General features: G+C 38.4%; 1 protein-coding gene across 1 annotated transcript in view; it reads right to left on the bottom strand.

The window, feature by feature from the left end:
- The window catches only part of ETFA (electron transfer flavoprotein subunit alpha), an 82794-nt gene that overhangs the window by 41575 nt on the left and 23095 nt on the right, over positions 1–18124 (bottom strand). Inside the window, exons 5-9 of the mRNA XM_082736008.1 lie at positions 13601–13700; positions 12038–12148; positions 11320–11421; positions 10920–10988; positions 4755–4837 (exon numbers count right to left, since the gene is read on the bottom strand). Of these exons, the coding sequence (XP_082592134.1) occupies positions 4755–4837; positions 10920–10988; positions 11320–11421; positions 12038–12148; positions 13601–13700 (465 nt within the window). The remainder of the gene's footprint in view (positions 1–4754; positions 4838–10919; positions 10989–11319; positions 11422–12037; positions 12149–13600; positions 13701–18124) is intronic.

Here is an 18124-nt window from a genome sequence, read left to right as displayed (position 1 = left end):
CAAAACAAAAATACCAATCCTACACAAACCACTCAGAAAATAGAGCAGTAGGGAACATCTTTCTGAAGCCAGAGTAATGTTGATACCAAAATTAAACAAATATTTTTTAAAAGAAAGTTATAGATTATTTTGATCAAGACAGACCCCAAAATCCTTAACACAATACCAGTCAATCAAAACCAGCAATATATTAAAAAGATATCATGACCAAGTAGGGTTTATCGCAGTAACTCAAAGTGCTTTAATATTCAAAAATCAAACAATGTAATTCATCATATTAACAAAATAAAGGAGAAAAAACAGAAGATCATTTCAGTAAATGTAGAAAAATATCTGACAAAATTCAACAACCATTCATGGTAACAGCTCTCAACAAAATGGAACAGAGGGGAAATTCCTCAACTCCGTACCATTAAGAAAACAAATAGGCAAGGCTTAGCTTGCAAGAAGTATGTGCAAAACATATCTGACAAAAAGCTCATATATTATAGCTAGTTATTACAGAAATAATTATATACATATTTTATACACACACACACACGTGTGTGTCACATTTCAGTAACAAAAAGACAAGCAATAAAAAAGGGCCAAAGAATTAAACAGACACTTCTTTTTTTTTTTTTTTTAAGATTTTATTTATTTATTTGACAGAGAGAGATCACAAGTAGGCAAAGAGGCAGGTAGAGAGAGAAGAAGGGAAGCAGGCTACCTGCTGAGCAGAGAGCCCAATACGGGACTCGATCCCAGGACCCTGAGATCATGACCTGAGCCGAAGGCAGCGGCTTAACCCACTGAGCCACCCAGGCCCCCTAAACAGACACTTCTTGAAGAAAACATGTGAATCCCCAAAACACAGCGATGTTCATCATCATTTAGATATCAGGCAAATGCAAATTAAAACCACAATAATGTACCACTACATATTCACCATTCAACAGCTAAAACACCAAATGTTGGTAAAAATGACGAGCAACTGGAACACAAATACATAGTTGGTGGGAATGTAGAATTGTACTTTGGGAAGAAATTATCCAGACAGGAGTGTCAGAGTCCAAGCAAAGCGGGGAGGGTATCTATATGAAAGTACTGTTCAGTGCAGGTATCAGAGTGGGGCAAGGAGGGCATCTGTTAAGGGCAAAGTCTAGGTTGTTCAGTAGGAAAAGGGCATTACAAAAGGGGAAAGAGAGAGAACTAGAATTGATCCTGCGGTATTGGACTGGAATTGGCAGTATCGGAGTAAACTACTGTTTTCAGTAATATATGGAACAGAGACTGATAGAGAAATACAGATGTAAATGTGTGTTTATGTGCTTATACATACACATAGCTATGCACATTCCCCAGTTTTTCTCACTGAGAGGTCCTGGGAATAACAACATCCCAATAGCGACGAAAGCAGCTAACATCCAGCTGTTGGCTGCTAAATACTCTTCTTCACTAAAAGGAACCAGGGCTCTTTAGAGGAAAGATGGATTCCAGGGCTGAGACAAGAAAAGTACAAATTGAGCCTGAACATAGTGATCTGTTAGAAAGTAAGAAAGTGCTCAGAGAAAAATGGGAACATGTCAAAAAAGACACAGAAGCCACCTTTAAGAGGTTCTCACTGGCCAAATGTGGGACAATTTGTACAATAATGATGATGATGGATTTTCACCCACTTGGTGGTAAAATGGGAATCAAAAGTCCAAATTGATATAAATATATGAATTGAAAGTCTAAGGAAAATTGGAATGTTCACAGCATTTCAAAGTATCTCTTCATAAAACACTTACTAATTACAAAGGGAAAAGTGACTATATAGCAGAGAAATTTCACAGATTTCACCTTAATGAAAAGATCAAAGTGAAAATCATTGGTAACAAGACAAAATGAAATTGTGTACCACCTGATAGGATGAAATACCACTTCTGTGATAATCCTGTCAAAGATACATAGACTAAATTGGATTGTGAGGAAATACAACAAACCTAATTTGAAGGATATTCTACTCTTCAAAATGGCTATCCTATAATCAATCTTCAGAAGTGCCAAAGTCATGAAAGTCAAGGTAAGATAGGAATTGTTTAAGATGGTAGGATACATGACAACTACAGGCATCATGTGATTCTGAGCTAAAGCCTTTTCCTATAAAGGACATTACTGGACAATAGGCAAAACCTGAATGGGATCTGATGATAAGACGGAATTAATCTATCAACAGTAATGTCTTGATTTTTAAAAGCTTTATGGTGGTTATATGGGAGAATGTTCTACATAACATATCTAGGAATGATGGAGTATCATCTCAGCAACTTATTTTCAAATGGCCCACAAAAATAAAGGTTTTTGGTCTGTATTTGAAAGTTTTCTATACACTTGAGATTCAAAAAGGGTTTTGGGGGATTTTTCTAGGAGACAGAAAGAGCACACATGCACACATGAGCAGAGAAGGGAAGGGCAGAGGGAGGGGAAGAGAATCTGAAGATGGCTCCATGCTCAGGGCAGAGCACAATGAGGTCCTTGATCTCACTACCCTGAGATCATCCTGCGCCAAAACCAAGAGCCATATATTTAAACTGAGTCATCCAGGCACCCCTAGATTGTTTTAAAAGTTTTAAAGCTTAAACACATGAGCGCATAAACACAATTAAATATGTATATATGTGACCAGGCCTGACTCAGAATTAATGAAGCAGAATCTCTGGGGATCATATGATTTATGTTAAAGAAAGTCTTTAAAGTATTCAATATATTTAAATTCTTTATGAAACAACCAAAATAATTCTATATTCATAATGGCAATGTTGAAGAAAGGTGACTATTGTATGACATTTATTTTCAATACAGATAAAGATGCCACTGGTCATTCCATCATTCAGATAGCCTACTTAACAAGGGCTGCCTTTCAGTCAAACTAAATAGAAGTTTGTCTGCCACCTCAGTGCATTCTTAATTTCTTTTTTTTTTTTTTTTAAAGATTTTATTTATTTATTTGACAGAGGAAATCACAAGTAGATGGAGAGGCAGGCAGAGAGAGAGAGGAAAGCAGGCTCTCTGCTGAGCAGAGAGCCCGATGCGGGACTCGATCCCAGGACTCTGAGATCATGACCTGAGCCGAAGGCAGCGGCTCAATCCACTGAGCCACCCAGGCGCCCCGCATTCTTAATTTCTTGTAGAAGTATTATTAATTAGGAACGTTGTGGGTCTGATCTTCTGTAAATTCAAGCCTGAAGATGTCTACCCATGGAATGTGTAATGTGAACAATCATTAGATACGGTTAGTGACTTTTTTTTTTTAAGATTTATTTATTTATTTGACAGACAGATCACAAGTAGGCAGAGAGGCAGACAGAGAGAGAGGAGGAAGCAGGCTCCCTGCTGAGCAGAGAGCCTGATGTGGGGCTCAATTCCAGGACCCTGGGATCATGACCTGAGCCGAAAGCAGAGGCTTTAACCCACTGAGCCACCCAGGCGCCCGTAGTGACTTTTTTTTTTTAAGATTTTATTTATTTATCTGACAGAAAGAGAGAGAGATTGCAAGAGAGGGAAGACAAGCAAAGGAAGTGGGAGACGGAGAAGCAGGCTTCCCCCTGAGCAGGGAGCCCGATGTGGGGCTCAATCCCAGGACCCTAGGATCTGAGCTGAAGCCAGATGCTTAACAACTGAGCCACCCAGGCACATAGGACTGAACTTTTAAACCAAAGTATTCATTTTCTAAGTTTGGGACAGGCTTAACTGAAAATTATTCTAGTATCACTTATCTATATGGATCATAATTTTCTGAATTTCATGCAGCTAGACAAAATAAGAGAGAGAAGGTAGCTGTACAGGATGAGACAACTATTATTCATAGCTCCTGATTTCAAGATTCAGTGTTCATTAATGCAGTTTTTATTAATAGTAAATAGGCTTTATGGTAAATAAATGTTAACATGACCTTATAAAATCCATCTACTAATAAAATGTTATTTTCACCAATTTTATATTTAGTGTGCAATCTGAATATTTTTTAAAGATCTTTATTTGAGTGGCGCGGGGGTGGCTCAGTTGTTAAGTGTCTGACTTTGGCTCAGGTCATGATCCCAGGGTCCTGGAATCGTGCCCCACATCCTGCTCAGTGGGAAGCCTGCTTCACCCTCTCAACCACTCCCTCTGCTTGTGTTCCCTCTCTCACAGTCACTCTCTGTGTCAAATAAAGAAATAAAATCTTAAAAAAAAAAAAAAAAAAGATTTGACGTGAATCTGACAGTGTTCCACTGCTTTAAAAAAATCTGAAAGACACTGGAATTTTTTTCTTTTTCTTTTTTTTAAAAGAGAGGGAGAGACAGGGAATGGCAGAGAGAGAGGGAAAGAGAGAATCAAGCAGACTCCAGGTCTAGTACAAGAGAGAATCAAGCAGACTCCAGGTCTAGTACAGAGCCTGACATGGGGCTTGAACTCACAACCCTGAGATCAAGGCCTGAGCTGAAATCAAGAGTCAGACACTTAATCGACTGAGCCACCCAGGCACCCCAAGATACTGGAATTTAAATAAAAATTTTAAAAAGAAAAATCTGAGAGACAACGCCAGATTTAAGAACTGCTAAGCATTTTACTGAGACCAAGAAATCCACAGAACTTGTGAAGACATGTTCCCCACTGTAATAGTTAACTGCTTAGATAACACTGAAAGGTATCTGAGATGGTTATTCAACAAATATATATATATATAGATGTACACACAAACTTTTTATCCCTACAGAATTTTGCATTACATATTTTATTGCAATACTCACTGGTGCTACTATTTTCCCCGTCTGTCCAACTTGCATGTCATTGGGAACAAAGCCAGCATCAACAGCAGCACGAGAAGCACCAACTAAAGGAGAAACATATTTGTCATTTTTTTTAAGCTCTATTCATCAGCTGGTTGGGATATTCATTAATAACTGTATAAAGAAACACCGAGGGGCGCCTGGGTGGCTCATTGGGGTAAACCTCTGCCTTTGGCTTAGGTCATGATCGCGAGCATCCTGGATTGAGCCCCAGATCGGGCTCTCTGCTCAGTAGGGAGCCTGCTTACCCCTCTCTGCCTCCTTATCTGCCTACTTGTGATCTCTCTCTCTGTCAAATAAATAAATAAAAATCCTAAAAAAAAAAAAAAAAAAAAGACACCGATAAGTACACTTACAAATTTATTTTATAAAAGCCTTGTTTATAAAAAAAAATCCCCTTATCAATGATCAAGAATTCTAAAAGGAAGTACTAGAGCATTTTATTCACAAAACTTCAAGAAATGCCTTCTATTTAAGATTTTATTTATTTGACAGATAGAGATCACAAGCAGGCAGAGAGGCAGGCAGAGAGAGAGAGAGGAGGAAGTGAGCTCCCCGCTGAGCAGAGACCCCCCCACCCCACCCCCCGATGCGGGGCTCGATCCCAGGACCCTGGGATCATGACCTGAGCCAAAGGCAGAGGCTTTAACCCACTGAGCCATCCAGGTGCCCCAAGAAATGCCTTCTATTTAAACCCAAGGATTTAAAAGTTTAAATTTGGCTGAAGTCCTCTGCTTGCTTTATCAAAAAGGCATCTAGGCATTCATAAAAGATACACTACAATCTGTTTGGCACGCCATTATATAATGTCCCTTTATGCAGTAATTTCACAATTTTTGATATCATCTGTGATCAGATAAAGACACGTTATACATAACACAAGATAAGTTTTAACCTATCTAAAAAAAAAAAGAGAAGTTAAGTAGCCTTTCATCCTCCTTCAGCAGATGTCAACAAGGAGCCCTGTACTTGGAGTGAAGTCACCCCTCTCACAGCAGGGGTCGAAATGAGTCTTAGGTCTTCTTCATCTTCATCTAGAGAGGACAAAAGGAAGCCACAGACAGTACTCACTACCTCCTAATGCACACAGTCTCGACACTACCTAAGTGAGGACTGGTCACATACTGCCCTTTACTTACTTAAGTCACTACAACAAGGTCCAGACTCAAAGGTTATCCTTCATAACCTACAAACTAATCTCCATAAAGCCCTGCATACTCCCTAATCTACACCCATCTTCCCCTTTGTCTAGATGCTCCCTGAAGACAATGATTCCCCTGCAGTCCCTTCTAGCAGATGCTGCTCTGCTACCATCTTCATACCACTGGTCCTGGAAGTGGGACTCCTCACTGACACCTTCAGAAAGTTCTCCCTCCTTCCTCCTTAAAAGTCTTTGGCTTTGAATCTCACATGACCAGATCATGTCACCCATTTATTGCTGTGCTGGCTATTAACCACAAGTCCATTATCCTTCATTTCTCAATGATTTTTAGCTTCTGGGCCATTGCCACTTTCTCCAATATTAGTCTTAATTCTCAAAGATATCAACACCTGGCCTCTTGGCTCCTTAAACTCTTCTCCAATCATCTGGGTCCTCAGCCACACCCGTGGTCATATCCCTAACCTTTCCATTATCAATATCCTTTGACAATCTCAATCTCCAATGTCTCTTTGTGACCTATTCTTTCTAGCTGACTCCCTTCGCACCCAGCTCTAACAATCCTCTGACCTCACTGGGATCCACATTTCTATTTGCTGACCCTCTCTCCCACTATATTGTCTTTTCTTTAACCTAGCTTAAATTCTATGATCAATGATTCTAATCACTTCATTGCATATGCCTTCAATCTCCTTGCCTTGGAGATCACACTCAACTGGAAAAACTCCATCTCCAGTTAACAGATTAACAGTTAACAGATAAATAACTTCTCTACATTTTCCATACCTGTCCCCCTGTAGTTCAGCATAACTGGAGAAAAACACCAACACTAAAGCTGTGTGCACTGGGTTTTACTTTAAATAAATAGACCTGAATTCTCTGCTTCCTAAACTATAACTCTGAATCTTTTCTTCTCTCATTAAACACCCCAAATCTTTACCATCCTCACTCTCAGCCGATGACCTTGTTTCCTATTTGACTTAAGAAACTGAGGGGCGCCTGGGTGGCTCAGTGGATTAAGCCGCTGCCTTCGGCTCAGGTCATGATCTCAGTGTCCTGGGATCGAGCCCCGCATCGGGCTCTTTGCTCAGCGGGAGCCTGCTTCTCTCTCTCTCTCTGCCTGACTCTCCGCCGACTTGTGATCTCTCTCTCTGTCAAATAAATAAATAAAATCTTTAAAAAAAAAAAAAAAAAAAAAAAAGAAACTGATATCATCACAAGTGAACTTCCATATGCTCCAACTAACATACACCCATCAACCTACAGCTGTGTCCATATACTTTTCTGCCTACTTAAGATACCACTCCAGATATCTCCCCTCCCTCTCCTGCATGATTACTTTTCCCCTCTCAACTGGAGCATTCCCATCAGCATAGAAGCATGCTATTATTTGTTCCTTCTTTAAAATATTCCCCTGCCAAATACTGTTCATTTCTCTGCTTTCCCATATAGTAAAATCTCTCTAAAGATTTGTCTGTATTGATTCCAGTTCCAGGCCTCCCAATCTATTTCTAAAAACTTTATTAAAATGTAACACACGTATAGAAACACATGCAAATTATAAATGTACTGCTCAATGGTTTATCATAAAGTCAATGTAGTCATGTAAACACCATTTTGGATCATTCTTTAAAATACATTCCACTCAGGTTTTTGTCCCCACTACTCTACTAAAAATGCTCAGTCACCAATGACCTCTAAATGGCTAAATTAGTCACCCTCAGTCCTCATTTTCCTTGACCTATTAAAATACCTGACTAAAACACTTCAATTGGATTCCAAAACATCGTGCTCTCTGTCCTGGTTTTGTTGCCTTACTTACCACTCCTTTTGGTCTTTCTCTCTTTCTCCCCTGCCTTTTAATCTTACAGTGTCTCGGGCTTAGTCCTGGGACCTCTTTTTTATCTACACTCACTCCCTTGACGATATCATCCAGTTTCATGGCTTTAAATAACATCTAAATGCAACTGATTACCAAATTTATACTCCAACCCAAACTTCTCCAATGAACTCCACATTCCTATACCAACAGTTTAATTGACATTTCTACTTGTTTCTTCATTGTTAGCTCAAAACTTAATATGCCCAAAATGGAATTCCTGATCTCTCCCTGGAAACTGTGCCATTTGGAGTCTTCCCTGTCAGCTAATGGTAACTTCATCCTACCAACTGCCAGATAAAAACTCTCTCTCATAATATATATATCCAATCTGTCAAGAAATCCCAGTTTCTTTACCTTCAACTATATATCCTAAAACTATTTCTCCCCACATTTACTGCTACTAACCTGATTGAAACCGCCAGTATCTCTTACCTGAATGATTAAAATAGCCTCCTAACTGATCTCCCTCTTAATGCACTTATTCCCCTACACATATCTGTGCTCAAAACTCTAGCTAGAGTGTCCAGTCATGTGACTCTTCCACTCAAGCCTTTCAATGGTTTCCTATTTCATCAAGAAAAAAGCAATCTCTTTACTAAAGCACATAATGCCCTATGTGTACTGGTCTATTACTCCCAATCTTATCTCTTACTACTCTCCCTTTTTGCACTTTCCATTCCAGCCACACTGGCCTCCTTGTGATTTGTCACATAAACCAGACATGCTTCTCCCTTAGCTGGACCCTTTGTCCCTTTACCTGAAACATTCTCTTTCTCAGATCTCCTCATGGCTTGCTCCTTCACTTCTATCAAACCTTTGTTCAGGGATGCCTCAGTGACTCAGTCATTAAGCATCCACCTCTGGTTCAGGTCATGATCCCAGGGTCCTGGGATGGAGCCCTGCATTGGGCTTCCTGTTCAGCAGGAAGTCTGCTTCTCCCTCTCCCACTCCCCCTGCTTGTGTTCCCTCTCTCACTCCCTCTCTCCCTTATCCCTCTCCCTGCCAAATAAATAAAATCTTACAAAAACAACAACAACAACAAAAACCTTTGTTCAGATGTCTCCTTATTAAGGTCTCCTCTGACATCTTACTTAAAACTGAAATCTTTCCTCTCTAAACTCCTCCTCCTTTTCATAGCATTTATTATCCTCTAACATACTATTATATGCTAATGTATTATATTTAGTGTCTGTGGTAGGCAGAAAAACGGCCCCTCCAAAAATATATTCACTTTCTAATCCCCTGTATTACCAACACGGCAAAAGATACGATACAAAGGATCTTAAGAAAGGGTCCTTATCCTGAATTATCTAGGTCGCCCCTTAAATATCATCACATGTATCCTTATAAAAGGGATACAGGGGGAGGTCTGATAGAGATACACAGAGAAGAAGTTGATTTGAAGACAAAGCCAGAGATTGGAGTGATGCAGCCACATGCCCAGGAATACTGGGGCAGCCTCTAAAAACTGGAAATGAACAGGGGCACCGGGGTGGCTCAGTGGGTTAAAGCCTGGTCATGATCCCAGGGTCCTGGGATTGAGCCCCGCATTGGGCTGTCTGCTCAGCAGGGAGCCTGCTTCCTCCTCTCTCTCTCTGCCTCCCTCTCAGCCTACTTGTGATCTCTATCTGTCAAATAAATAAATAAAATCTTAAAAAAAAAAAAAAACTGGAAATGAACAGATTTGCTACCAGAGTGTGGTCCTACCAACACCATGATTTCAACATAGTTCTGGCATCTAGAACTGTCAGAATAATTTTCTGTTTTAAGCCACAGAGTTTAATAGCAATTTGTTACAGTAGCCACAGAAAAATAATACTAGTCTCACTCAAATATAAATGTAACTTCTATAAGGAGAGAGGCTGCTTATTTTGCTCACTACTATTTCCCAGCTCCTAAAATAATACCTGACGTATGGCAGACACTCAATAAATATTTGTTCAATTAAAGAATAAATGAAGGAAATAAACACCCTCAAAGAAAACCATCTGATTATAGAGTCAACATAATGCCCTTATTCAGACAAAACCATTACTGTTTCTATGAGTACATGTATTAGCTAATATAAAAGCATATAAAAAAACCTAGAAAGTTATACACAAAACTCTTAAAAAGGGGAAAGAAGAAAAGAATGGAAACTTTTTTTGAGAGAGAGCAAGTGAAAGAGATGGGGAGGGAGTGGGAGAGGGAGAAAGAGAATCTTAAGCAGGAAGGGAAGGGAGAGTAGGGAAGAGCAAGAATCTTAAGCAGGCTCCATGCCCAGTGTGGAGCCCGACACAGGGCTCCATCTGACGATCAAATCAAAAGTTGGACACTTGACCAACAGAGTTACCCAGGCGCCCCACTGTAAAAAGATTATATTCATGCAATAGTTCTATAATTAAAAACTAAAATATTTCCAATTTTCCGATTTCAAAAACCATTCCATTCTCTTCAGTACATTTTTAATACATTCTATCTTTCCTTTAAATGGTTAACTGCAATTTTAAAATAACATTAACTTCTATTTTTATGAGAGACTGATATCAGAATACCAATAACGAGAAAAACAAGGGCATTCCTGAATCTAAAGTAGGCACTGAAGCTGACATTTAAAGATTTTTTGAAATGGAAAAACAGGGGTGCCTGGGTGGCTCAGTCAGTCAAGTGGCTGCCTTTGACTGAGGTCATGATCCCTGAGTCCCAGGATCAAGTCCTGGGATAAAGCCCTGCATCAGGCTACCTGCTCAGTAGGCAGTCTGCTTCTCCCTCTGCTCCTCACCCTGCTCTCGTCCTCTCTCTCTCTCAAATAAATAATAAAATCTTTAAATAAATACATAAATAAATAACTAAATGGAAAAACAACAAAGATTTCACATCTTTAAGAGTGTTACATAAACAATAAAAATGTACAAGGGCCCTCTGTACACTGAATGCTATATCACTTACTTGGCAACTAAGAAAAACCATTTCAGAGAGAAAAGTTGAAAACCAGAGAAAGCAAAATAATCTGTAGCCTTCAGTGACTTATATACAAATGAAATAACAAAGAAAACATATTTCCAACAAAAAGGGAGTATTTTTCTACTAAAGAAAATACCTTTACCTGCAGCATGTAGTTGATCTGCCAAATCATACAACAACTTAAAGTTCTCTCCACTCTTCAAACCCCGACCTCATTGAAGAATACAAGAAAAATTAATTAATTAAGTAAGTAAGTAAGTAAGTAAACATAAACTCCATTTTATACAGCTTTAGAGATGACTTGTACCAAGCTCCCCCTGGTGCCAGTGATATAGATGTGCAACTGAGAGATGAAATTGTATTATCAAGCTCATGATTTCATTATCCTAATTGGTAGAATGGGAATAATACTTGCAACCTACCTATTTCTTACATTTGGAAAAAAAAAAAAAAATCTGTACTCCTCTATAATAAATACTAATAAAATCAATTTTAAGTTTATAACATCTTTTAAAATTAATAAATTATAATATTCCACTTACCACCAGATACTACCACTTTGGCACCAGTTAGCTCTGGTCGATCACTTTTGGTTAATTTCTGGTCAAGCCACTCTGCTATCCCCACTGGGGAAGGACTTGATGCTGCATACATTGATACAGATAACAAAACAATGACCGTGAGTTAAAATTTAATAATAGCATTTTTTTTAAAGAAATACATGAAGAATTAATTCCATGAAATTCAAGTTTGTTAGTTACTGTGAATTTTTTGTGCTTCTAAATTCATTCTCTCTGAATTTTGTTAAGAATTGAAGGGATAAGATTCCAGCCTTTACCTCAATAGCTATATAACCTTTGAGAAGTCATTTAATTCTCTAGTCTATCTATAAAACTGGAATAACCCTCTATGAAGTTCAAACATAGTACTGATATATATATTAAAGAGTAACACCCTCTATACATTTACTATTAATTACATTCTTCCATTATACCGAGTCTCCCAAGTATTATAATATGAAACAGTGAGAAAAAAGTGAAGCAACACCCCTTTGATCTATCAAAGCAACTATAATAGTACCAAAAATGATATGAAAAGGCACGTTATAAATATTTCTTTTTTTTTGGAAAGCTTGGAAATATTATTTAGACTGAGCTCTCAGACACTGTTCAAGAAATTTAACCAGAGGCCATACCTTATTCTAATATAATCAATGAACTGAAAAACAAGAAACAAAACAAATTTCAAACAAACACTCACCCTTTTCTGAACTGGCAGTACCTCCATTTGTTGCTGCAGCTTCAAAAGATGTTCCTCGGACAGAAAATACCTTCACTTTCTCATCACACTTCACTGTACATAAAGCATTCCCTGAAATACACAATTTATTTTTTTAAAAATACCCATGAAAGGCAAGTAATCCTTTGAGTTCAGAATTTACTTCATGAAAACAAGGAAGAAGTAACTATGAACCAGTTGTTTTCTACTAAGTATAGGAAAAGGTTCCATAACACTGAGGAAATTCATCAATAGAGATTGGTATAACCTTGGATGTTTTTAAAAGCAGGGCAAGTGCTGACCTGCCTGGAAGCAAGAAACTGGAATAGGTTAGGCAGCCACAATAAGAAGGCATACTTCTTCTAAAAGGAATATAAACAAAAGCTTTCTTCTCCAAAAACACAGTCAGTAACTCAAGAATATGAGTTGTGACAACTTAGGAACACAGCTACTAGGCTTAAATAGAGAGGAAAATAAATGACAACATGATAGGGCAGAAGGCACCTGGGTGACTCAGTCAGTTAAGCGCCTGCCTTCCACTCAGCGTCCTGGGATTAAGCCTGGCATCAAGCTACCTGCTCATGGGGAGTTTGCTTCTCTCTCAACCCCTCCCTCTCCCCCTGCTCATGCTTGCACGGGTGCTCTCTCTCTCTTCTCAAATAATATCTTTTTTTTAAAAAAGAAAGAAAACATAAGGGGCGCCTGGGTGGCTCAGTGGGTTAAGCCGCTGCCTTCGGCTCAGGTCATGATCTCAGGGTCCTGGGATCGAGTCCCGCATCGGGCTCTCTGCTCAGCAGGGAGCCTGCTTCCTCCTCTCTCTCTCTGCCTCCCTCTCCATCTACTTGTGATCTCTGTCAAATAAATAAATAAAATCTTAAAAAAAAAAAAAAAAAGAAAGAAAACATAATAGGGCATAAAGAACAAGAGATGTTGATACTCCAAGATTTTAAAAGAATTATGGATTAGCAATCACTTAAGAGTGACCTAAACTTGACCAATATTTCCCCTCAAAAACTACCAAAGATGAAAGATCTAATTTGAGAACTGAGCATTAAACTGAAACACACAACTTTAATCAGAAAGAACAAAGAGTCCACTGCCTTCTCTAGCCCCACTAGAGACTAGTGTGCTTAGCAGAAGAGCAATCAACTAAAGAGAAACTGAAATGAATATCTTAATGCAGATGGAAATGGGAGTAGAAGCAGTGAAGATTAAGAATACTGTTTTTTTAAATGGAAAAGTTTTGTTTCTCCAGGTGCCACTTACAAAATGTATTGAATGGTGAATCTAATTTTTATTGATGACTTGAAAAATCTCATCGCTCTGTAAACTGAATAACCAAGCAGGAAAGAACTATGCTCTGGATCTATCAAACACAATGTCATGTCATGGTCTAGCAGCAAATCTAGGATTAAGACTTTTCTCAGACATGTTTAAGATGGTCCATTTAAAGCATGACTTGTTTAAAATACTATCTTCAAATTAATTTCTGCTTTTAAAATTCACAAAAAGTTAACACGTTGATTATTTTCCTTGGTTACTCACCTGCATAAATAGTTCTCACAAATGTGTCAGGAGACTTGATTGCAATGATGTCAGAAATTGGGGCAACATCAAGTTTGGCTGCTATCCTGGGCAAAAGGTTCTAAAAGCAAAAATAGCTTTGAATTACACAATATATACTGATGGATGGCTATCAACTACCAACACTAACATTCTTAAAACGCATACTCTGCAGAAGTTTTAATTCAAAACTTTTATATTTCTTTTTTTTTTTTAAGATTTTATTTATTTATTTGACAGACAGAGATCACAAGTAGGCAGAGAAGCAGGCAGAGGGAGAGGAGGAAGCAGGCTCCCTGCTGAGCAGAGAGCCTGATGTGGGGCTCGATCCCAGGACCCTGAGATCATGACCTGAGCCAAAGGCAGAGGCCTTAACCCACTGAGCCACCCAGGCGCCCCGTAAACCATCTTAACTCAGTATGTTGAATTACAAGATATGATATTCACTTTAATGAGTATTACTCACAAAGTGTGACCACCATGGATTACTGAATTTTAGGTGAAACAGACAAATATTTAGAAGAGCAATAAAATTCTCAAATACTAAAACAGATATACATGTATATATTTACTTACTGTATATGAAAGAAAAGATTTCAAAGCAGACATTTTCACCTTTTTAAAAACTCAATATTGCATTAAAAAAGATCAAAACTAACCTAAATATCCATCAACAGGGGATAGGTCTATTAATTATAGCTTATCCACATACTGGAATCCTACATAACCATAAAGCAAACAAGAATGAGAAAGGTGAGGAGCAGCCTGAATAATATGTACAGGAGCAACAAAACTAATGTAAATTCTGCAAGTTCTCTAGATGTGTACATAACATCTCTGAAATAGACACATGCACTAACTGCACCCTCACTAGCGGGGATCAATGGGAAAGCCACAATATCCCCAAGTCTCAGTTACTTCATCTCACAAATGACAGAAAGAGAATTCCTGGTTTTAGCTTAAAATTCGAGGACTCTAAGGCTATAAAAAAGAGTTAGTGAAGCCAGAATATCCATTACTTTCTAGTCTCAAAGGTTTCCTTAGATGATAACATCATCTAAGCATAATTTAAAAAGTGAAGTGTTGTATTTATTTTTTTTAATTTAAAGATTTATTTATTTGAGAGGGAGTGCTCATGCACGTGCCAACAAGCAGGGGTGGGGGTACAGAGGGAGAAGGAGCAGCAGACCCAAAGCTGAGCAGGGAGCCCAACGTGGAACTCCATCCCAAGACTTGACCCAAGCTGAAGTCAGATGCTTAAGAGCCATCCAGGCACCCCGCGTTGCTTTTATCACACAAATTGATGAATTATACACTGCTGTCTACATAGATCTTATTCCATGGCAGCTATTGAACTTGGTACATGAAACCTAGTGAGAGCAAACTCTCACTATAACAGTATTCAAGTTCCTCTCCTCAATTCCGTCCCCAAATCCTCTTTCTCTAAGAATTCTCCCAAGATTACCTTCTAATTACTCCTTTATTCTGTATCCTCCTGCATGCATGTACAATTACACTATTGAATTGGCACTACATATAGTTTGTTTTAAAATAACTTTAATATGGGGTGCCTGGGTGGCTCAGTGGATTAAAGCCTCTGGCTTCGGTTCAGGTCATGATCTCAGGGTCTTGGGATCGAGCCCCATATTGGGCTCTCTGCTCAGCGGGGAGCCTGCTTCCCCCCCCTCTCTCTGCCTGCCTCTCTGCCTACTTGTGATCTCTGTCTGTAAATTAAAAAAAAAAAAAATTTAATATACATACTTATAATGACCCTCAACTAAACTTAAGCACCCCTAGGGTAGAGATTTTGTGTCTTCCATTCCTCTTGTGTCCTCTATATACTAAGTGGTTTTAAATATACTGATGCTAACTAACAAGTGTTGACAGCCTGAGTCAATTTCCTCATGTTGTATCTACAACAGGAAAGATCTTCTAATTTTCAGTTTATTTTTACCTTATTATACAGCAGTCCTCTTTCAACCACAACAGAAGAACTACTGAAAAGTACCACAGTTTATAAAAACCGCAGTTAGAAAAAAATTAAGATCTCGTAAAAAATAAAGCATTTGGGAAAACAATTAAAATGCCATTAAACAGGGACGCCTGGGTGGCTCAGTTGGTTAAGCAGCTGCCTTCGGCTCAGGTCATGATCCCAGCGTCCTGGGATCGAGTCCCACATCGGGCTCCTTGCTCAGCGGGGAGCCTGCTTCTCCCTCTGCCTCTGCCTGCCACTCTGTCTGCCTGTGCTCGCTCTCTCCCCCTCTCTCTCTCTGATAAATTAAAAAAAAAAAAAAATGCCATCAAACATACTTCTAACTTGGTAAATACAAAGTTTAGAGGATACCTACTTTCAAAATAAATCAAATTTGATAGCATTTAAAGCCTGCTTCACTAAGTAACTCTTTTTTTAAAATCTCCTTCAACTCTTTAGGAAATACCACTGGAATATTGTTACCTGGCTGAAGAAATTCTCTAACAAACATTATGTTATGCAGATTATGTTTCTCTTTATAGTTTTAAACTTTCTAAATTGCTTGAAACTTAGTATCTTTTGTACTTCCATTATCCCATATTTCATTTTAACACATCTTGAAAAAAAAAGACCATGGTGCTTAAAGTATGTATCTCCAGGTATGATCTTTCATTTGAATGTTCTGAGAGGGTAGATGGTGTACAGATCTCTCTCTCTATACTCTCCAAGCAGGTTTCACCACATTGGTTTCAGAAGAGAGGCACAACTGTTAAGAGTGTTTGTTCATACATAAAAAGATGACAATTTTTAAATTCTAGCATACCAGTATAAAAGTGTGCTATCTCAAAACCATAGTTGGTAAAGGACTATTAAAGAGCAGATTGCTTAGCCTCATCTAATGGATTCTTTCTCATTCCAAACCCATTCAGAGGCTACAGCACAGGCTACTCTTATGTGACCCTTGTTCTCAAAATTTTCATATGCTGGGCGCCTGGGTGGCTTAGTCAATTAAGTGTCTGCCTTTGGCTCAGGTCATGATCCCAGAGTCCTGGGACGGAGCCCCGCATCTGGCTCCCTGCTCAGCAGGGAGTCTGCTTCTCCCTCTCCTCTGCATCTCTCACCCCTGCCCCGTTCTCCCCCCCACTTATGCTCTCTCTCACTCTCTCTCTCCCTCACTCACTCTTTCAAATAAATAAATAAAATCTTTTAAAAAACAACTTTCACAGCAATCAAAGTCAGACTATTAAAATCTAGCTGCTTAGATGCAACAAACACCCTGTCTGAGTTTAATAATCTCTTCGGAGAACTGTCACCACAAACTCAAGACTCATGAAATTTGTTTAACTCATCTAACACAGAAGCAAAACTCTCAGAGATAGAATGGTGCACAAAGATCTTTCAGTTCGATGCTCATCTGTAACAGAAGTTGGATGTTAATCCTCTGACTTAATCTTCTCCAGAATAAGGAAAGACACCCACCCCACCCCTTTTTTTTAACATCTCTTTTTGGCAGATCTTGGACATCACTTGGTTAAACTGCATCACTTTACATATAAGAAAAACAAACTTCAGTAAGGTAAAATGACTAGCCTAAGGCCATACAGGTCTGTGGAACTACTTACCAATTACTAAGTTGTACAAAAAACCTAAAAATTTATGATAGTCTACAATGTGACAACCTAATAATAGAAGGATAACTCTTTATTAAACTCATGTGTTTACACTGTTAACGCCTAGAAATTCTGTTAACTTTAAAAAAAAAAATTTAATGAGTTCAAACTGATAATTCTAAAGGTTAAAAACAAACTACAAGCAATTTACATGGGTTATTCTGCAAGTTCTCTAGATGGGTTGCAGCGATTCATGTCTAGAAGCAATACAGCGCCACAGATAAATATTCACAAACTACTCATTTTGCACAAAAAGAGATGAAGGTCTTGGAAGCTCACTGTTATTGTCACTCAACATAATTAGTTGATCTAAGAGATTGTATCTTATTCCTCAAACATATTTTAAAATCAATTACAACAGAATTATGATAGTAAAAGGAAAAAAGTCAAATCAAGACAGTTCAAAGAAGAAATAAAAACCAGTAACTGTATGAAAAGGTATTTGATCTCATGATCAAAGAAATGCACAATTTAAAAGGATATCGTTTTTCACCCATCATATTGGGGAAAAAGATGTTAAAATGTACAATACCAGGTATTGGCAAGTCACCCTCTCATGCGACTCATGGAATGCAACTTGAGACATCATTTTAAGACAGCAATTTAGCAATACATATCAAAACTTTAAATGTACACCGTCTTTGACCCAACTCTTTCACTTCTAGATCTCTAGTCTAAGTAAATACATGTATACAAGGATGTATGTACAGGCACATTTCCTTACAGCAAGGCTTACAAATGCAAAAAATTAGAAACAATCTAACTGTCCAGTCCTGGCTAAATATGGAATATTATGCAGCCATTTAAAAAACGAGAGACATGTTTTATTTTTTAAGACACAGTCTTAAGTAAAAACCACCAGTC

The sequence above is a fragment of the Mustela nivalis genome (genome assembly GCF_964662115.1).
Source record: "Mustela nivalis genome assembly, chromosome: 6".
Taxonomy (NCBI): Eukaryota; Metazoa; Chordata; class Mammalia; order Carnivora; family Mustelidae; genus Mustela; species Mustela nivalis.
The sequence above is the reverse complement of the archived record's forward strand: the minus strand, read 5'-3'. Positions and strand labels throughout refer to the sequence as shown.